The following is a 21,642-nucleotide window of genomic DNA, read 5'->3' as shown; positions in this document are numbered from 1 at the left end:
CACTGCGCTGTCACCAGTACCGTCATCAAGTGCGCCGACAGGCGAATCTTCTTCCGGCTCCGCTGGATCAGCGCCGATCAGCGCAGAATCGTGGACAGCGAGCTGCGCGCAACACCGAATTCTTCGACGATGTCCATTTGTCCCTGCTCTTTTCCACCTCACTGATGATTGCAGCCCAGGGGCGTAGCCAAGGGGGGGGGGGGGGGGGTTCAACCCCCCCCCCCCCCCGAAATTTTTCAGTTTTGCTTGCGTATATAGGCACGCACGAACATACATAAAGTATGGTTGAACCCCCCCCCCCCCCCCCCCCCCCGAAAAAAATTTCTGGCTACGCCCCTGTTGCAGCCGTATCTTCCAGCGTGATGAACTTCCGCTTTTTCGTTGGAGGCGGCATCTTCGCAGGCAGCGAAATCGGACGAAGCAATCGCAACACACAGTTCACGTTGCACTACGCGACCAAGCAAACGCTCCACAAATGGCTCCACACACGCGACCATGTGCGCGCAAAGCCGACAAAGCCAAGCACAGAGCCAGGTCAGCGAACGAAACTTCATGAGGAATGTAGATTTGGCTACGTAGTCCGCGATAACGAGCAGGTGTTTCGGCAAGTCATCATCATCATCATTGTCGCCAGCTTTATGTTTCTTTTTTTTGTAAACAATGATGGCGGCCGCTTCCCAAGTACGCTGCAGCGATAGTTTTGCACAATTTAACTGTAGCATGAATGCATTTCAGCAGTTTTCGAATGTAGTTAATATTACGAGAGCATATTATATGCGCACTCATGTTTCAAAAATTTCGTTAATGAGGGACTGCGGTATGAATATCTTTCGTAGTCGCGAGTTACGAAATGCATTGACTCCTATGGGCGTTCGCCGGTGCTCTGAAAATATTTCGTTGCGGTGAGAATTTCGTTCCCTCGGGATTTCGTTATCGCGGGTTCCGACTGTATACTTTACCATGTTGTAACAAGATTGGATATTATTTCATACAATGATCGCACCACGCCCTATTAAGACTCGACCGTTGAGAGTGACTTACACTGTTTTATTCCAGATCCATCTTGTTACAACTTTCCAATACAAAAGCTGTGTATTTATTTACGTTGGTATGATTACACTAATTCTGTTCAGCATACTTTCAGATGACCGTGACCGAGTCAGAAAATGTCAATTTATCAACGTAGGGATTAAAATATGCAGCACAAGAGAATGCGAGAAAACCTGTCAATATTTTATAGCACCGTCGTGCATCCCCTTTTTCCTCATGGTCCCAACCTTCTCATTGTCTTGTCTAAAATTTAAGTACTTAAGACACGCTTATACAGCAACTGCTAAAAACTTGGATCTAATCAGAGATTGTTGCCTGTAATGATCACTTCATTTATTTGAATGACATAACACGTCAATCGTCATATGCTTAAAATTCCAAACGACGAAATTTAACCGATGGAGCAGGCTTCGCAACCGAACATGCACAGCATTCTATATACAAACACTGCGCTACAATGCAGACACAGAAGCCGAAGCCTAAACGCTGCAGTCAGTGAATCAAAAACAGACCGGCAAGTCATTACAAGTATGCCAAGGCCATAGAACAGTCATGACAAGAATCCCTCGCCATACATGCAGGTGCAAAAATTGATGGCCAGCAGACGACACCAGGAGCAATCGACCCTGAGCGTACTCCTGACGGCAACTCCGCTCGATTTTGCGGAGCACTTTGCTTGAACATTCAGTGCAAATTGTTTTAGGGGTGAAGCTCCTGAGGGCCTAGCCTTGTCGGCGTCCGTCATGCTACACAAAACCGAAACCGAAACTGAACACGTGCACAACGAAAAACGAAAACGAAATGAAGGGAAAACGGAATCCAGAACTCAAGACGATGTATGAATTATAAGTTGCGATTGCGATTACGGTTATGAAGTCTCAGATAAGAGTCATGTAGAACTCAAAACACTCCTGAAATATCTTATAAAAATGAAATCAAATAATAATTAAAGGCACTATGTTCCCGAAATCAACAAATCTGGCTATCACAATTCTGAAGGATGTGCACAGTGGGATGTGGAAGGTGTCGTACTTGACAGTTTGGCCATTGGTTCTCCATTTCACAGACCACAAAGCAGTAATAATGAAGGAAAAACAGAATCCAGAACTCAAGACGATATATGAATTATAACGAGAGGATTAAAATAGAAGAGCATTAAAGAGGAACCAAATAAATACATTTGTATAAATATACACTTTATGTCATTCAATTTACATTTGCTGTGGCAACGCGCGGGTGATGTACGGTGACATACCGGTACGATACCCAGTGCTTCGCCACTCGTCACGATTCACATTAGTATAGATGCGGGGATTTTTTTATGAACTTGTTCACTAATGTTTCAATAACTCTAGCGGGACAGACCGGCTGGCAGTGTCGAGGAGCCTTCACGTATTGAGCGTATGCGTGCAGAGTGGCACGACAGTCCCCGCGATGACGTCACACGCGAGAGGGCTCCACTCAAAGATCTAGGGGCAAATATTAACACAAGGTTGCAGGTTCAACTCTCAGCTGTGGCAGCCACACATTGATGCAGGTGAAATACAAGAATTGCTTCAGTACTGCCAGAACTTCAGGTGCATGTTAAAGGAGTCTAGGCGGTGAAACCTCAGATGAAGCAATACACTAAAAGCTATTTAACTATCCAGTGGCGATATAGTGCATTCTGCAGTTCACGGGAATCCTTCTGTTAAGGTTTATTGCTATTCACTTTTGGTATGTTGCACTGTGTCCTGAGCTTGCTCGCCGATAAGATGGATTCTGTGAGAGGTTAAAATGTGATACCTTTGGCGGCCAGGAGACTGGCTGCACTTAGAATGAGGGCATGCACACTTTGGTTATTCTCAGCTGCTTTTGCAACACACGTAAGCATAATATATTGCAGACACGATTGTCATCATGCGATCTACGCACCAGGCTTGTTTTTTGGCAATCCGCAAATCTCGAGAGGGGTCCTTTAAGACTTTTCGGGCAATAAAAGAAAAGGAAAAAGAAAAGATCACGATAACATGAACACACAGAACAGGGACTGCTGCAAGTCAATGAAGCTGAGCTGCATGATTAAATAATGTCAGCTGGCATGTCTCAAGGCGAAAGGGTGCAACAGAAATGTCATCATACCAAGGGATGCTTTATTTTTACCAGTGAGGCACTCGACCCCACATCACATGTAACCAGTAGCTAGTGTTCTGGGGAACGCATTATTTAGCATAGCGCTACTTCATAAATGTGCAAAGCAATCTCTGATGAGCTAGAACAAGGATCATGGCTGACTTGCAAATGGGCAGTAGCTTACTGTGAAGCATCAACTGTCACAAATTTTCGACTTCATAGCTAACAATTTATAGTACGCTCTACCATAGCTATCATTTAAACCAACGCATGCTACCATTAAGTGAAATTAACATGAAGTCAGCAAAGTGGTACAGTGTATTAGAAAGACTCTAAAAAAATAACTTTAACTGTTTGCCCTGTAGACAACTGCACGCCCCAATTCATAATGTTGCGTATTTAGGATCTGATCACTCATGCATGAGCCACACAATGTGCTGCTAGACTGTGTTAATGGTTGACAACAAAACGGTGGTTTTATCATGGTATATGTGATCATGCGATGATATGGAATTGCTCTGTACCAGGAGGACATCAATACCTGCAATCTGAAATAAGGAAACTGAAGTTCAGCAAGCCGCACCATTCTTATCAAGCCTTCAAGAACAGCTCCAGTGATTTTTCTACATCTACTGATCTCGATTAAGTTTTTTAATATATGTTCTCTTTGATAATATGATCTGTGCCACTGATAAGACTGTAAGTAACCTAGTATTCCTGAAAACGAATTTTGATGATCGGCTGCATGTTCGTGAATTATGCCCTCAAGTCCACAACTTTTTACGGACCAACCTGTGTTTGCGATATCACCCGGCACAGCAACCATTCAGCGCTCATATAATTGCTGAAACCACCACTGTCAAGTTCTGAAGAGCTCGCACAGCTTGCCGTGTTGTCAGACGTCATCATATCTTTTGCATTTTTGGTACTAGCACTGTGCATACACTGTGCATACACTGTTTCTACGTCATTGCAGACATTACATGAAGCAGCTGCCCATTTTGGATTCAAAACATCGTTTTTTGGCTATTTAGAATTACTGATGATTTTGAAAACAAACTGAACCACCTTATTGGTTACTAGATTGTCAATACCACTCGAAACATTATTTTAATATGGTTAATAAAACCACCCGAGTTGCCATTTCTGTGGAACTTGCAAACCAAAAGTTTTAAAACAGCGGAAACAGCATTCATAAGTTTTATCCCAACAAGTAGTTCACTGCACAGCTTCTAACATATTCACACAATTTTTAACTGCCGCCAAACAATGACACACCAATAACACAACCCAGTCTGGATAACACTACACAAAGTCAGTTACTGGGCCGGACTAAAACAATACAAGAAACAAGGCGAATTCAGCTGTACCTATCTAATAAAGCATGATTGATCGGAACACTGCAAGAGTCAAAAAAAAAAAAGAAGACAGGAGAGAGAGAGAGAGAGAGAGAGAGAGAGAGAGAGAGAGAGAGAGAGAGAGAGAGAGGCAGACAGAGAAAAAAAAGGTCATTTGTATTCACTTAATTACTCACATGGTGATACTACGTTTTAATTTTATAACGCTTTTTGTAATACTGCATCACATTATTTTTTTCTCACTTATGCCCTTATGCTTATTTCGTGTGTGCGATTAGTGTATGAACGAAGCTTACTGATGTTACCTTCTTAACTATACCATTTCTTGTTACCATATATCATTGTCAGGATCAAGCAGGAGACCAGTATAACCTCCTGTGTTTCTTAATTAAACTAGGTAAAATAAAAATGAACTAAAATATACATGCTCAACATAGTGCATACTTCTAATGGCTCCTATGTTGCCACTCGATAAGGCAGTGATATGAAACAGTTCAGAACTCCTAGCATAGTCAGAGCAACATACATTTTTCACGTCAAATTTTGCAACGACGTAATTGTTGAAGCGAGCCGGCAATTCGTTCTTTCCAATGACAAGCAGATACTGTATCCAGATAACCGAAACCTGCAGGGTCATTTACGGTGTTCTCAAGTTTTCTTATATTAGCCTATCTATTTGAAACATTTAGAGTAGGCATAACGCATCGCAAACCTATAGCAACGTTGAATGCATTCACACGGTAGTGAAGTGTTGCGTTAAATCTCACACGGCTCTTTAATGCTGGTCAGGTCGCCGCACCAACCGCACCACTACTGCATTACTACGCAAGTGCATTAGTGATCGAATGTTCGCTCACTCCTCAACTTTAAGAAGGACAAGTACTGCGCCTCAAGATTAGCAGAGGTTAACAACAATTAAATTTAGCAGCGAAAAGAGTGAAAATATTAACTGGCCGCGAGCTATAACCGGATCCGCAGTGCAGAAGCGCCGCTTCGGAGCAGCGCGGAATCGAGCCATCTCTCTCTGGGCAAACGTTGCGCTGCCGCCTCTATCGTTTGCAGGAGCAAACCTATGATGGATCATGCTAACACAAGTACAGCATAATTCTGTAGAAAGAGCCACGTGCCTATCGACATAAATATTAAGCCTAATACGGCCCATGTAGCCGCTTGACGCGAAACTGCTCGTGCACAGCACCCTTACCTCATCGAAGATTTGTCTCGTGACCATTTCACCCACCACACCAACACGTTAACAACTTAACCACAAACTTAAATGGGAAGGCATCTTGTCTGCGTCGCCTCATTAACCAGTCCACTCGGGTGCTCGCAGACGCGTTATTGAAAATATTGTATTTTTAAAGGTAAAAACAAGAGGGCGGTTCTATCGGATGGACCAGCCGTGCGGTGAATGAAGACACCCCGGTCGCTCTTCCAGTTTTACACCATTCGCAACTAGGAAAGCACGTAGATGTGCATGTTCATGTTTCTACCGCTACTCGAAAAAACTAGCGCTGCAGGTCAACCAATGGGTTGTACTGCAGCGTCATTTTTTGAAGTTACTTATTCGACAATTGAAGTAACGGTCAGATCTAGAACTATGGCAACATGGGTGCAGTGCACTGCGTTGAAAAAAGACAAATGCGAGTATTTATTACGCAGGATGCATCTTGTCGAGTCTACGGGCAAGGCTTGAACGGAAGCAGGAAGCACGTGGTATGAAAGCGCACGGCGCACGTCCTCCCTCGTCTCCCCTTCCACACGCAGGCGAGAAGGATTTGCGAAATGCGGCTGCTGTCGCCGAGCTGTGTTTGCTGTGGTTCGCGCTGATGTTTCCTTGTAGGTTTCCTCGAGCGTAAGTACGATTCAAAGTGGACCACATCTCCTACAATATTCAGGTGTGTGCCCGCTGGTCGAGTGAACCGCTGTAGTCTGCAGGTATTTTGTGACCAGGTTATTTCGTATCTCGTTCTCAATCACGCATGCTTTCAGGTTGCTCGTCTAGCGTGAACTGGTTGTTATAAAGGTGCTGTACTCTTTGCTGGCGGTGATGCTGCAAGACATAACGCCGCACTGCTTAATTAAAGTTATGAATGGCAGCCCAATTTTGACTAAGTAACTTTAATTGCGCATACGTAACAATCCACGTATCATTTAATTTGGCGCTATGTTACATTCACGGGCTCAGCTGTCTTTTTTGTTTCCACCTTGTAATCTTTTTTTCTTTTTTCAGATCTGCGGTGAAGATCTTGGCTTCATTTGGTTGGGTTTATGCAAAAGGAAAGCTCCACTGACGTCTAAAGGGAATTGCCTTGAGGCCTGCCATGTTTCATACAGGTCTCCTAATTCTAACCTCATCGCCTAGGATCTTGACAACTAATGTGTCCGCCTATTTGAAGGCTGCCAAGAACTTTGTTAACAAGACTTTATACATAAAGCTCGAACCCAACCAGCACCACTTGTGGCCTGTCCAGCAGCCTGTTTTCACGCCTTCAGAGTTGTCCCAACTACGAAAGCTTATACCAGACATATATTTCAAAGCCGCCGGAGTATGCGCACACCTTGACATCAGGGTTCTTCAAAGTTGCTTCAAGGATCCTGCTCGTAAGGAGAATCACTTGAAGCCATCTTTTGATGTTGTGCTAACGGATGGAAGTCATGCCCGTACCGATTTGGAGCTGTATGTGGGACACCAGTTTAACAAGAGCTGCTCAAATTTCCACCGCCTTGACTGCAAGTTGACTGTCAATGAGGCCAACGAAGACAACTTCAACGGCTTCAGTCATGGAAACAACGGGGTCCAAAACAACTCCACCTTTCAGACTTTTGAAAGCGTCTGTCTTGGAGGTACCTTCGACCGCCTTCATCTTGGCCACAAGGTGCTGCTTTCAGAGGCAGTGTTGCATGCATCGGGCAAACTTGTTGTCGGAGTAACGGATGGTGACATGTTGAAAGGTGAAGGGTCTTTACTGTTTGTAGAATGCAAAATGGTAGCCTTGTTGAACGCATTTATCAGTATTAGCAAAATATTAAAGCTTCGTGTAAACAAATAATGACATACGGTAGGCTAGTAAATTAAATCTAACAAGCGCCTGAAACAGAATTTGTGGATACCACTGTTAAGCATAGCGACTCAATTGCTAGTTTTCTTAGCTTTCATTTCTGTTAATTTTTACCTTCTTTCAAACATTCTAGACATGTGCTCTTGCTATGCAGGAAAGATAGCATTTGCACACTTCTTGTAAGCCATAGGTATTATATTTCATTTCTTTTTTTAAACTGAGTGTGACAGAGGTAAGGACATCTCATATTTTGTACAATTCGTACAACCTACTCTTTAGCTTGGCTTCTGTACTTTTCTTCTTAGTTTAGGTGGCTTTGAGGGAAGCTTACTTTTAATGATTATGCTTGCTTGAAAAGGAATGCAGTGTCACATATTTTTGTCTTTGTATTTATACAGTTAATAGGCATGCAAGTGCATATTTTAATTATGCAAGCCATTTGTGTGTGACAGGTAATATGCGAGTTGTGAGAATCTAACGTTGGTGTAATTTAATTTTTATGTCTTTTTCACAGAAGTAAATGAGATGTGGGATATGTAATGGTACATGTGTGCTTTTCTCTGGCTTTACTTTCTTTTATTTCGGATCACTAGAAAAGAGTTCAAAAGAGTTCATGATGAACTTTATGATGTTTCATGTAGATGTACATTTTCATAGATGCTGTGTGCATTTCCCCTACTTTAGCCGTCTTGGTAGATTAGTGGCTAAGCTGTTGCACTGATAGCTTGAGGGCATGGGTTCGATTCCCGGCAGTTGAGGACACATGTCGATGGGCACAAAATGCAAAAATAGCCGTGTGCTCGGGTGCACATTAAGAACCCGGTGTGGTCATCACAAATCCGGAGTCATCTCAACACAGCCTGTATCATGGTTTTGGCACGTAAAATCCGATAAATAATATTTTTTATTTTTCGTGCTTTTTTTCTTGTTTTTCAGGCAAGTTACTCTGGGAGCTGATAGAGCCAGTGGAGGCTCGTATGCGTGCCCTGCTAGACTTTCTACACGACATCGACGCAACACTGCACTATGATGTGCTGCCCATCTACAACCCCTATGGTCCTACCATCGAAGACAGTAATTTGGAATGTCTGTACGTCAGTGAAGAAACTATGAAAGGAGGCAGACTGGTCAATGAGGAACGAGCCAGACGGGTTTGTGTTGATCTTTAGGCATGATGAGATGTGGGGGCGGGGGAATTGGCAACAGGTGTGAAGTACCGTAAATACATTATTGCGAAATGGTGCAGGTGACAGCGACGATGAACAGGCAAGACAATGCACTGCTCTGTCATTCACCCAGCCTGACATCTGTTGTTTCGCAGTAGTAAACATGAATCAACTAGCCCAGCTCAGATCCATCGTATACGGCGATTGATGTGAAGCATTCATTGCATTAGGAGACCATTAAAACTGAAATTTAAAATAGAGGCAAAATAATAAAACTGCAATTAATATTTCCCTCCTGGTGCTCTGACGTCAGAACAGCTGTGATACACTTGCCTGAACACCTGTTGCTCTACGCTGTGAAAGGACGAAGTTTTGGGCTTGGCTATCGTTTTCTATTCTTGGCATCAAACTTCAAGACTGTAAAGGCTGTCTATATAGGGACTGTGTTATTAGCCTACCAGCTTTGCATTTGTTTTATTATGTGTGTTGTGCCTACCAGACTGAAATCCAGTGCTCAACCATTTGAGGCGCATTAGACACAGGAAGCAGTCGGTAACAATTGTGGAAGCTCGCAAGTCAGAGGCAGATTCACTAGAGAAGGAAACCAAATTCATGCTGCAATTTTCATTTACCAAGTGTAAAAAAAAATCGTGAGAATTGGGCAAATTACAACGACCACATTGACTTTGAGAAAAATACCTGGGTAAGCTAAGCTAGGCAAGTAAGTGCTTTGCGCTAAAAAGAAAAAAAAAACAACCTCACCAAGGACCTTGAGTAGCTTTTTGAGATTTTTCCTTGTGCTTCCTTGGTCATAGTCTGTTCCGAGGTGAAAGGCGCGAAGACGACAAAAGACAAAGGGAAATACGCACACACAGGGCACCACAATATAATTGTCACACAGGGTAATTGTCATTACAGCCAAGGAAAAGTATGCATGATATGTAATGGGAAATAGAAAGACCAAAATGGGCAACACAAGTGTTGTTGCTTTAGTCTCATCTTTTTTACATTAATTTCGTTCTACCGCAGGTCACCTAGTTAGGCACTTGTGCTAAAGAAAAGAACACATATATCTACGAACTTTACTAATTACCGTTTGAAGTAATGTTCAGTGTTAAAGGTATCTTGGTGATCGTGCCCACTGCAAGTTAGATGAATGCTATGCAGTGCATGGTGCTGCAATTGACTTAAGTGAATTTGTGCCAGGTTGTTCTAAAGCATCAGAAGGTCAATTTTGTATCTGTTACTGCTATTGATTTGCTTGTTTATTTTTTTGTCATCCTTCCACGAAAACACACTTCGTTAAAGGCGTCAACATACAGGTATGCATGCCCCTGACACTCACACAAGGATGTTTGCTTTTGTCGCGTGTAGCAGCAAATATCTGCCTTATACCTTATTGTCGCTTTGAGGCCAGACGTGATAAGAAAGAGGCTCGATCAATACACAGTATGTTACTTTCCGAGCTTGCGTTCTTATCTTATCTTTAAAAGTGCAACTCTGACCGTGACATTGCGTGTTGAAGGAAAGCATTGATGCAGGGGCTGTTTGTTTGTTTTGCAAGATAAGCCTGTGTTTTCATCGTCGCGTCTAGCCACTGCAGCATAAAAAAAAGCCTTTGTGCTTGCCTTATCTTAAAGGGGCAGGAAATTGACAAGAGATCATTAATGGATGGAACTGCACAAGTTAGTTGTGCCTTGAGTGAGAAAATGATGCAGTAGCTAAGCGAAAGAAAAAGTGTGCTGTCTTTTTCTTGTCTTTTGTGCTATCGAAGCATTGCTTTTCTTCACATTGAAATTACCTGCTTCTGTTGCCTATATCATGCTGGCTGGCACATTTTTTGCATGGTCTTAGTGGGATTTAATTAATTACTAGCTAAATATATTTTAGACATAATAATGCTTGAAATGAAGCTGGCATAAGTAAACTTCAAATTTTGATCTTAAAGGCACCCTAAAGAGAAATATGATTTTTCTCCTATTAGTAAGTTACCCTTTCACAATACCGAAAACACCACATTTGCTGTGAGAAGACGCTTGGTAAGGGAGAAAATGCGCAGAAAGAAAATGCGGATGGCGACACCACCTTGAAGTTCCCACCCCAAACACCGCGACATCATAGATTTTGATGGCGTCTACTAGGTCCTACGTAGTTTCTAATCAGCAAAGATGAAATACATTGTCCTCTGAGGGGGCCATAGACCTAACATACCAATTTTCAGAAAATTTTGTTGAGCCAATGATGCGAAAAAACAAGAAACACATTTTGAAATTTGTGACGTCACGCGCGGGGGTTCCGGCGTGAAACTTAAAGGGATACTGAACAAAATTTTCACCGCCAAGATAAATGGCCCAATTGAAAGATTGGGTGCTGAAATTTGTTGAAACAACCTTCATTTCAGCCAGAGACTAGCAGAAAATACTGAATTTAATGCATTTTTCGCAAATTGGCGCGTCTAGCGGCCGCGCCGCGAACTAGAGAGGAAGTGACGTGAAACTCGGCAGATACTGACTCACCAACCGTGCTTGCTGCAAAATCGCTTACCAATTGACATTGCAAGCCGCCACCTGCTGCCGCGCGTCTCTTTCAAAACGTGTTCTCATGGTCGGGAAGGTGTTCTTGAGAGGAGAGGTGGAGAAAGGGAAGTGGCAGGGCAGGAGAGAGCGTGCCGGTTGCCCCCCTCTTGCTGGAGCATTCGACGTCACGGCCGTCGACAAGCGCACTGGCATGCAGCGGCCGCGCTCTCACAATCCACTAAAAATACGGCCAACTGCTCGAAATCACGTGAAATAAACGCTGTTTATAGGAACAGTCGTGTCGTCCGAGTCGAATGCAAGTGTTTTCATAGCTTTTTCAAATTTTTGTTCAGTATCCCTTTAAAAAAGAAACTGTGACATTGGTTTTCTCCACTATTAATAAACCTATAATGGTGAAATTAACGACGTTAGAGTTCTCAGAGCATAATTTATCAGTCTAAACTGATTCATTGTTTCACTTTAGTGTCCCTTTAATGATTTATTTTGTGTGCTTCCCTCAATACACAGCTACTTTGGCTTCCAACCTAACATACCAAGTTTCAGAAAATTTTGTTGAGCCAATGATGCGAAAATACAAGAAACACATTTTGAAATTTGTGACGTCATGCGCAGGGGTTCCGGCGCGAAACTTAAAGGGATACTGAACAAAAGGTCTTCACATTTATATTCTAATTACTACAAATAACACCCCTATACTTTCCTTGGCATTGCTGTCTGTTAGTTCTCATTAACCTCACCCTTGTACATTGAGGTCTGGGCAGCCCCTCTCCATAAAAGGGGGAAGCTGCCCCTTTGCAACTGTGTATAGCATATATGTGTGATGCGTATATAGACCTCTTACAACAGCTGTCTGGTTTAATGAAGGTGTTTTGATATTGGATATGATGTTATAACGAAGTTCAGCTGAAATGAATTTATAGTTAGCCAGCTTCCTTGTTCATTAGATATCTGATATTTTTGGGTTAAGAAAATATTAGCTGATAAAGAATTGCTCTTGATGCTGCTAAAAGTTATATTACTGCATGAGGCAGACGCGTTTAGAAAATACCTGACTATTATTTAAAAAAAAAATTCTGCTGACATCCAGGGCATGCCTCCAATGGTTATCAGATCCGTAGGACTAGCCGAAGACGTCTGTCGTGGCAGCGGTGAGGAATTTAAAGTGAGCTCATCATCACTGAGGCGGCGGCAGCTCGGCACATTGCTCACTCCACCCAAGGTATGTCGGAAGCAAAGTGCAATTTAACTGTGTTCATGAACTTGCATGTGCATTTCCTTACATTGTTGATTGTCATTGCTCCAAGGAATGTACTCTGCGCGAGACATAGCAGTCAAAATCATGTTTACAGTGATCTATATTCCTTTGTGAATGACAAAGTTGTGGTGAGGAATGATTGTTTGAGCAAACGTGGCAGTTGGTTTCTCTTCGGACATAATTTCCTTCCTTTCAAATGGCATTTGCAGTATGGCAGAACCATCATCTTTCAAATAGCAGTTGCTAAAGGGTAAGGGGCGAGCTTGTGCAATGGGTGTGTAATCTGCTCAAGCTAATAAATATACTGAAGAAAAGGCTGTTTGAGATGCACTCAAGGTAAGAAATTGAATAATGTGTCATTTGGTAGAAGCTTATGTTATGAGAAATAACATGCGGTATTTTGTTAGGGACAGTCTGTGAGAACAGTACTGCGATACAAAGTCTGAGATTAAAGCAAGTGTGCTGATTGACGAGACCTGCAGTGGCCTTATTATCTGCTTCAAGATGAACAATCGGCACCCTGAGTGCTTGGCTGTGTCGATTAATCTCCTGCATTGTATTCATCGTTGTCCTGCATAACGGTGCTGTAATGTATAGGCATGGATTGCCATTCTTGTGTCATTGTCGAATGATTGCAAGAGTGCAGTGTAAGAAAAAAATATATTGTGCTTCCCAAAATGTATAAAATGTAGAAAAGCGAGTAGTAGATCCATTATACGTGGCCTGGCAGTCCTAAGAGGTCTCACCAGGTCTGCCCATTTTGAGCTGACAAGCGCAGTGCATACATTGCACACTTATGATGACATCCACAAAGATTTACAACGCTGCGCGCTGCAGAAAGAGCTCAAATTTCAATTTGAATGTCATTTGCCCTTCTCTCTGGCACATGTGTTTGCCATTGCCATCATCGGCGTCATTGTTGTCTGGGCACGACAACGTAGCGTTGCCAAGAACAAACTTTCAATGCGTTCACCATGGGCGCGGACTCATGAACAGCCACCAAATAGTAGTCTACTGGTGCAAGCACGGCGGCAAAAGCGACTATGACGTCACCATTACTGGCTGTGCCAGCTCAAAGCTTGGCTGCAATGGTGATGTCACAGAAGTTTGGGTTTCCCATCAGGTCCCCTAAGGCATGTCAATGTCATGAGGTGCGGCATATAGTGCTTGATTGCACATGCGGACTTTAATGTTCATACAAATTACCTCCCAAGCTGTATTCGCTGTTGAGCTTTGGTATATGACATATATGTGTTCATGGAGATCGATTCTGCAGGCTGTCCCATCAGCGAAATTTTGTTTTGTGTCAGTGCCCTCTTAAGGAGTATGTGAGACTAACATAGTGTTTCACCGATTTAGGTTGCATGCTTCAACCAAACGGAAATTTTTGTTTGGTAAAAAAACTGCACTCCATAAACCTCTGATGCCAGCTGGATTTACGGTGATCATCTGTTTACAGCCAAGGCCTGACCTCCCTGATAAACCTTACCTCGTTGGTTTGACTGGGGGCATCTGCACTGGAAAAAGCCACATCATCAAGACACTCGAGTCCCTCGGCGCTGTGGTGATCAACTGCGACCCACTTGGCCACGAGAGCTATCGACCGGGTACAAAGGCATATTCCCGCATAGTGGAGACCTTTGGTGACAAAGTGGTTAGCAGTGATGGCACAATCAACAGGAAAGTTCTTGGCGCCATCATTTTTGCAGATGAGGTAAGGCTGACAAATAAGTTTGTATTATGCTGACATGCGAGTTTGTGGTGGCCATTAAAAAATTGAATATCAAACTGCTATCTTCAAAGTCTTAAGTATCTGTAAATTATATGACATAGAAGGCATAAAATTTCTTACTGCTGTTTTCAGTTAAGCTGGTTAGTGGTTTTGTGGTGTGCTCAACTGTTCCAGCATACCTTTCCTTTGCGTCTCTATATGCAACTTACAAGATGCATTTGGTGCTTGTTGTTCAAAATTGTGTTCTTGTTTTCCAACTTTCAGACATGATATTGCTGTAGTCCTTGGACAGTGTTCTGTTGGTTGCTTTGAAGTTCCTTAAGAAAAACTTCCCAGTAATAACTGCTATGAAACACAAGACATTAGACTGATGAAGTTGTAATTGCTTTTTTTTACTGGCCAGCGCACACAGTTCAGCCCACATAATTTTTTTTCTGCGTTTGTCAGTTTTTGTATTTATTTCTAAAAATGTTTGCTTATCTGGGCTATGGAAGGCAAGAGAAATGTTGAAAAGGAAATGAAAGGAACTATTCGACAAAAGCCGTTGCTGCCATTATATGTATGTCCACTGCAGGGCAAAAGCTTCTCAGAGCGGCCTCCAATTTCTCCTGTATTGCATCAGCCGACTTTGCCCTGGCTTCGGATTTCTGAATTTGTTTGTCTGTTGTTACTAACCGTTTTTTTCTCTTTTGCACCCAACAATTTTTTTTATTATGATCACCAGATTTTTGCATGTTTTTGCACTGAATCTTCGTTCACATTAAAATTCAACTTGGAAGACCTTCTTTACTTTCGAACGATAATGTTATGTTGCTTTGTTGACTCTTGCATGCAGGCAAAACGACAGCAACTAAACAGCATTGTCTGGCCAGAAGTCTCTCGGATCATTGATGAGCGACTCGAAGAGCATAGGCGAAAAGGTATGCCGAGTTATTTTCATCGAGCTGTAAAATTCGAGCTTTCATAATATGTTTTCTTTTGTCTTGTAGGTGCATATTGCTTCTAGTTGCCTAATTTAGCATCTTAACTATGGATAACTCTCCTCCGGAGCCTATTACAGTTGTGCATCATGATTTACTACATGCTAGCCCACATGCCTCAAATTTCATGTGTGTGCATGTGTGCAGTGCTACCGCTGAGTCATCTCCGGTGGGCCTGGCATATCTCTACTGCTAGTGTGAACAACTGGGCTTGTTGGTATTGCATTTTTAGAACATAAATGTAGACACGTGGTGACAGCATCATAATTGGGTGCCGCAGTGCAGTGTTTTGAACAATTTTATTAGGCTTGTGCAAAAAGTAAAGTTTAGGTTCAAAGTGAATTCGAAGCGAATAGTGATTTGGTCAAATAATTTCAAATCGAATTCAAATAGTATATATCACACATTATAAAGAAAAATGAGCATGTTTGTTGTGACCCAACTAACGTGTACAATATCTTTTTAAAATTGAAACAAGGCATGCACAAATGTCATTCTTTTTGATTCAAAGGAAGTGGAAGCAACTTTGAATACTAACAGGATTTGACTTTCGGTAGAATGCAAGTGGTAACCTGTAAAATACATTGTTTTAAAATTGACTATACTTGGAGCATATAAATAACAAGCTTTTAAACGTAAAAAATGATGAATCAATGTGAGGGTAATATATTCATTTAACCTTGAAGTGGGGCTTCGCGGCAGTGCGGGTTTTTTCTAAAAAGGTGTATTCACGGCATAGCACCCCTTTCATGCAGTGAAACCACCTTTACAGGGGGGTTACATGCTAACTAATATATACACCTATTTGTTCATTTCGAATACTTTGAAATTTCGAAGAATTTAAATTCGAATCGAAGCGAATTCGAATACTGTAATATTCGTTCAAATAATCGAAGTGCTCGAAGAGTCGCACAAGCCTAAATTTATGTGCAGTGGGGAGTGGTATAAGGTGTTTGTACAAGTCACACACTATTGTGGTGACTATTAGGGGCTTTTAGCTTGTACGTATACTTTTTTACGTTACCATGTTGCCGGATACCGGACGGAATCTGTGTATGCGCAGGCCTTCACGGAACGTATACTTGCTTTCACGGAACGTAAACTACTCACCGGATACGTTTTACGTTTGTGGCCATAGCTCGCGAATTCACATTCGTTCATGGCTACTCGCGATATCCACTTTAAGAAGGCTCCAGCCACTGAGTCAAAATAAGCTGGCATGTGAATGCCAATTACGACCACATTGTTTGATCCGAATTACCAAAGCTAGTGTGACCTAGAATACGGAAGCCGTAAACGTGAGAGGCCTAAAGCCCCTGAAAGGGTGGATAGGTGGTGCCATCTAGCGGGGCCGAAATGTACCAGGCAAGCACAAAATTGTTCTTGTAGAAACGTGGTGCATTCTAGTTGTGGTGTAAATGCCTTGCAGTGGCGTAATTACGAATGAGTTGCCTTTTTAATCTGTTTTTCCCATAAAAACACTAGGCAAAAACAAACGTGTCCACGATTGTGGTTGCACGAAGCATCACGAGATGTCGGCACCATCGTTCGGTAACCCGGTATTTTTACACCCTTCGCGTATACTGGGATGCCGTACATGCTAAAAAACCTCCATTGCGATTTTGCCACAGCGGTGATTGAATCTTACCTAAATTAAATGTAGTTTGAATGCAGTTATTATCATCATTCAGTGGCTCACGCAAATGTAAAGATATACGTTTATGTACGTACGTAAACATTTACGTATGGGAAGCTAAAACTTTTCTAAAATATGTGTTCCGGTAACATGGTAAACGAAGTCCGGTATTCCGGTAACACGGTAATGGTAAAAAAGTATACGTACAAACTAAAAGCCCCTATTGTCTGATACTTGCACGAGTGTAGCCTATATATGTGGAGCTTATTTCTCAACAATAAAGTTGTTGGTTGCAATACCTTGTGGTGTCCCTTTCAGTTATTTTGTTATGTGTTTGTGCCTTAGGAATCTTTTTTTGGGGCTGTGCTCTTCGTGTGACATATAAACTTCTGCAGGAGAAGCAATGGTACAGGCTTTAGTCTCATTCACTTACTTCCAGCAATGTGACTTCTTAAAACTTTATAAGCTTGTACAACTTGGATCATGTTTGCCTCTCAGGTACCGAAGTAGTGGTTTTGGAGTCTGCACTTCTTTTGGAGGCTGGCTGGGAAAACAAGTTTCACCAGATCTGGGTGTGCGTCATTCCTGTGGAGGAAGTAAGTGCTGGAAACTACAGTTGAAACTCGATTTAATGAAGTGATGACCATGCTCAAATAATTTTGATAAATCAGGAAGTTCGTAAAATCGGGAAAGGGATTTTTCGGTCCTTAGAAATCTAAAATCGTAACGTAACAGCACCCAAAAGCTATTGCAGCATTGTATTCGACTCTAACTCACACCTGCACATGCAAAAAGTCGCGGCCCAGACATGGAGCCTCCCATGTATGGGCAATACAGACCACGTAGACGATCACCTCAAGCTATGACAGGCTGCCGACATACGAAGACAAGGAAAACGATAGCAGTGACTTTGCGAACAGGCTGACAAGCAAGAAAGTTGCGCGGAGACTATCAGTGCCGTCTTTCACATAAACCATGAAAGAACCAAAGCAATACCCGTGGTGTTCCTGTGGGGGACAGGAGCACCAGGGACAATAATATTTACAGGGACAATAAAGCACTGCCACGCCTAGTGCCATCTGGCACATAAGAGCACTACTGGCTGTTGAGCCTGTTACTTCATGCATCAGTGCGAAACATCCATAAGTGAACTTGCAGTCTGTACAAGGAATAAAAGAAATACAAGAAAGTGTGAACATGTATAGTAAGTACTATTCGGTTTTCACTACACTTTATAAAGGTTAAACAATGTGCATTATCACCACTGGGCATACAAACTGACCATGACAGCAAACACTGGTAATATCAAACATTCAGTGACAGATATTGTTCGAGGCATTACTGAAAATTGGGTGCTTGAAAGATGAACTTTGAAAGTTTGTTCAGATCTGCTATTGTTCTCGATACGAAACTGGTATTCTGAAAAATAATCGTTCGAGCAAAGATTAATTTTAATGCATGGCTCGGAGTGTGATGCATTCTTTATGGTGTTGATTGGTTTAGAAAGGACAGCGGCATTGTGGTCTTTATGTTGAACAGAATGTTGTGGTAGGAGCGGTAGATAAGTGGACTATATTCCTGCATATTTGAAGGGGCATAATCTGATTATTTGCCATCACTGTGGAGATAGCCTCATGCCGCCTGTACTTTGTGAAAATAAGATTAACTTTCATTTGAACTTTACTTTGGACCTCAACCTGGTGAATGTCCTTAGTCTGCAAGTCCTATAGTGTGCAGGCATATTCCAACTTTTGGTCATTATTAAAGGGGCTCTGCAACACTTTTTGAACATGGTCAGAAAATGCCACCGATAGGTAGTCAAGGCTCGCAGCGCATGGCAGGGAATTTAAAATTGAAGTTCAAAGTCAGCTAGAAATCACTCGCTCTTCTCTTGACACTTGATGCCATATACCCAAATCAACTGCTTCAAATACCCAAAAGACACGGCCGTTGACTGATTTGGACATTACCGCAGCCGCCACGGTGTGCCACAACACACCCGCACCGCGGTCAGGTGGGCCGCGCGCAACGCTGCTTGTGCACACATTCAAAGAAAATAAAGTGCTCCCTTTCATGCCCCCTCTCCTGTGTCCCTTTCAGTGCACTCGCTGTGACGAAAGGAGAGACAGAGCTGGTAGAGCTTGCGACAAATCCCTGTAACTCTGCTCATACTGGATGGATTCTAAAAATTTTTTCCGCAGTCGATTCATGAGGCAACAAGCTCCGACAGTGAGGTGATTTCATGATTACTTGGGAAAGTGTTGCAGGGCCCCTTTTAAAGGTATGGCAAATATTGTGTCCTATGCAGGAACAGTCTACATTCTGCTGAAAAAGAAATTTGTTGTTTGTTGGTATTTGAAACATGATGCCCCTCTTTTCACAATTTGTCTCCTTGTCTGAAAACAGGCGCTGAAGCGAGTGATGGCCAGGGACAACCTGGAGAAAGACCAAGCATTGCGCCGGGTCCAAGCACAGATGTCCAACAAGGAGCGTGTTAGCAAGGCTAATGTCATCTTCTGCTCCCTTTGGGACTATGCCACAACAGAACGACAGGTAAAGACGAAAGACACGTCGTGTAGGCGGATTGCTAACTGCCACGGTGGTATAGTAGTTACGGTGCTTAGCTGCTGACCCAAAAGACGCGGGTTCGATACCGGCTGCAATGGTCACATTTTGATGTTAGACGCTTGTGTGCTTATATTTAGTTGCTCATTAAAGAACCCAGGTGGTTCAAATTTCTGGAGGTGCTTGCAGCACTAATATTATGCTTGAGGCAGGAAACTGCATGATATCACTCACCTGCAGCGTTACCGGTTTTGATTTGGACGCATGGAGTGGCACTGACATATAGGAAGAAGGAAAGAAAAGAAAACTTAATTCTCTGGTGAATCTAGCAGGTGGCACTTCCTAGTGGCAGAGAAGTGATAATGAGCAGCTGTTTCATGAGCAAGGGCACTTCTCTGATTGGCATCACCAAGCGATTCTACTTCATGGTGTCTTACTGCTGGGTTTTAGGAAACATTCAATGCGCAGGAAAGCACCATGCTGTGTGTCTGTAGTGTCAAAACTGGATAAACTTGTTTAACTCAGTGTGCATAAAGAGCAAGGCGTTCTTTCTGTTGGACTTCAGGACGAATAGAAGCCCTAGCAGCTGATCCAAAATGTGCTCTTTGCTGGAAAAGTGTCTATGGCAAAGTAAAGGAAAGTTACTGCAATCACAAAATCGTTTTACAACTGCTTCAGGCTAACTCACTGTGAGTTCAGGAACTGAAAATTTTTTATTTCTACTCCATGTTGATGTTATGATAGTATGCTCAAGTTTGTGTGGACATATTAGCTGTACGTCTGAAAATGTGCTTTCAAAATTTTTTGATTACAATAGCTTATCTAGAGCTGCTCGTTTTGCATTATATTTGAAACTTATACAGAAGAAAATAAGTAGGGCATTAAGTGTCATTGAAATACAGTAACTGATGCCTTTCATCTGTAACTACTGCTTAGCAGTGCAATATTTGTTTGCTTTCAGGTTGCAAGAGCATGGAATGAACTGCAGGCATTCTTAGGCAAGAAGAAGTCATCAGCCCTATAATCACCGTCTGTGTACAGAAACATTTCTGCGGTTTCATCTCTGGCGTTAATGTAGGTAGTGCTGTTCGCGATGGGGTTAGCAATCATGTTGGGCAATCACTGGACTAACTTTATGAAATGGAGATGATTCTCTATGGTTCGTGAGGAGATGCATGAACCTGTGATACTGGCACCATAACTGAGGTGAAGTTAAGAGGCACCCGACCTCCGATAATTATATCTACCATTCCTGTATGATTCAGGATATGCAACGTATAAGCAATTAAAGTAAATATATACATATATGTATTTTTTCCTAGGTATATATGCATATGCTCATTTAATAAGCGTTATGTACAAAGTGCAAGGATGTTGAGAACTTTTAGGTAGCGCTGTTGCATGGCCATGCAAGCTGCTGGTTTGAATGCTGCGAGCGTAGAGCTATACTTTACGAGGTGTTAGTGAATTTTGCCCTTTTTTATGTGTGTGTGTCAATACAGCGAGAATCGCCCGACTCGTGTTGCCATGGCTCTGAAATAAGCTGCTGCAAGTCACGAAATCATTCCTCTGTGCATGGCACCACTCATTACAAGAGCAAAGGCTTACCATTCTGTACTGTGATCAGTCTTGTGATGAGAAGAGCTGGTAGAATTAAAACCACTGTGCATGCCGAGGCGCATGTGGTCTTAGGGGGAAATATTTCGCATGTGCTATGTTGCTGCATCATGTTTACATTACTCACCTAATTGCACACTAGTTTGGTGCAGTTAGTACATCTGTAAGTGGTCACACACAACCTCCCAGTGAATATTATCAGTGTCTCACTTGTGACAGTCCTCGCTTGCATTTAGTACAAGGATAATCACATTTTTCGAGGTTTCTTTCTAACCAGTCTGCCACAATTTTTCTTGCAAAGGCTCTGCTAAAAAAACTTAAGTGCAATCCTTAATAAAAATGAACGTACAAGGTTAACAGCAGCGAGCAGCCAGTTTTTAATCTGTGCAAGTACGAATGAAATAGCAATCGCAACTGCAGGTACCACCCAGGTAGCTTTAAGAAGCATATATTTTTAGGATGCTGTTTGTTAACGCTGATGCGCAAGTGTTTTTTAAATGCCTTTCATTAATGGCATAGGGTTCCGAAGAATAAAGAAGGCACAAGAGTTCTGTGAATAACTGGTACATTTC

General features: G+C 42.4%; 2 protein-coding genes across 4 annotated transcripts in view; one reads left to right on the top strand and one right to left on the bottom strand.

Annotated features, from left to right (window-relative positions):
• LOC119387971 (serine/threonine-protein phosphatase 6 regulatory ankyrin repeat subunit A) overlaps window positions 1-5,939 on the bottom strand; it is a 57,778-nt gene extending 51,839 nt beyond the window's left edge. For 2 of the 3 annotated variants that reach the window (XM_049413772.1, XM_049413774.1), the window contains exons 1-2: window positions 5,725-5,939; window positions 2,965-3,013 (exon numbers count right to left, since the gene is read on the bottom strand). In XM_049413772.1, the coding sequence (XP_049269729.1) occupies window positions 2,965-3,013; window positions 5,725-5,729 (54 nt within the window). In that variant the 5' untranslated portion in view covers window positions 5,730-5,939. The remainder of the gene's footprint in view (window positions 1-2,964; window positions 3,014-5,724) is intronic. The other variant, XM_049413773.1, reaches the window with a different exon arrangement.
• Window positions 5,940-6,167: 228 nt separating this feature from the next.
• LOC119387972 (bifunctional coenzyme A synthase) lies at window positions 6,168-21,144 on the top strand. The gene is made up of 9 exons (XM_037655565.2): window positions 6,168-6,418; window positions 6,754-7,475; window positions 8,519-8,733; window positions 12,373-12,504; window positions 14,000-14,254; window positions 15,108-15,192; window positions 17,387-17,484; window positions 19,295-19,441; window positions 20,415-21,144. Exons 2-9 carry the CDS (start codon window positions 6,845-6,847, stop codon window positions 20,475-20,477), a joined length of 1,626 nt encoding a protein of 541 aa, XP_037511493.1. The 5' UTR covers window positions 6,168-6,418; window positions 6,754-6,844; the 3' UTR covers window positions 20,478-21,144.
• The last annotated feature ends 498 nt before the right edge of the window (window positions 21,145-21,642 follow it).

The sequence above is a fragment of the Rhipicephalus sanguineus genome, chromosome 3, assembly GCF_013339695.2.
Source record: "Rhipicephalus sanguineus isolate Rsan-2018 chromosome 3, BIME_Rsan_1.4, whole genome shotgun sequence".
NCBI lineage: Eukaryota > Metazoa > Arthropoda > Arachnida > Ixodida > Ixodidae > Rhipicephalus > Rhipicephalus sanguineus.
Note: the sequence above shows the minus strand (reverse complement) of the source record. Positions and strands in the feature narration are given on the sequence as shown.

What these genes read in the sequence shown, in the direction of transcription:
- LOC119387972 (XM_037655565.2), top strand. Translation starts at nt 6,845, where the DNA reads ATGTTTCATACAGGTCTCCTAATTCTAACCTCATCGCCTAGGATCTTG. An exon ending in GGATGGTGACATGTTGAAAG is followed by an intron (nt 7,476 to 8,518) that starts GTGAAGGGTCTT and finishes CTTGTTTTTCAG; the next exon opens with GCAAGTTACTCTGGGAGCTG. An exon ending in CGAAGAGCATAGGCGAAAAG is followed by an intron (nt 15,193 to 17,386) that starts GTATGCCGAGTT and finishes TTTGCCTCTCAG; the next exon opens with GTACCGAAGTAGTGGTTTTG.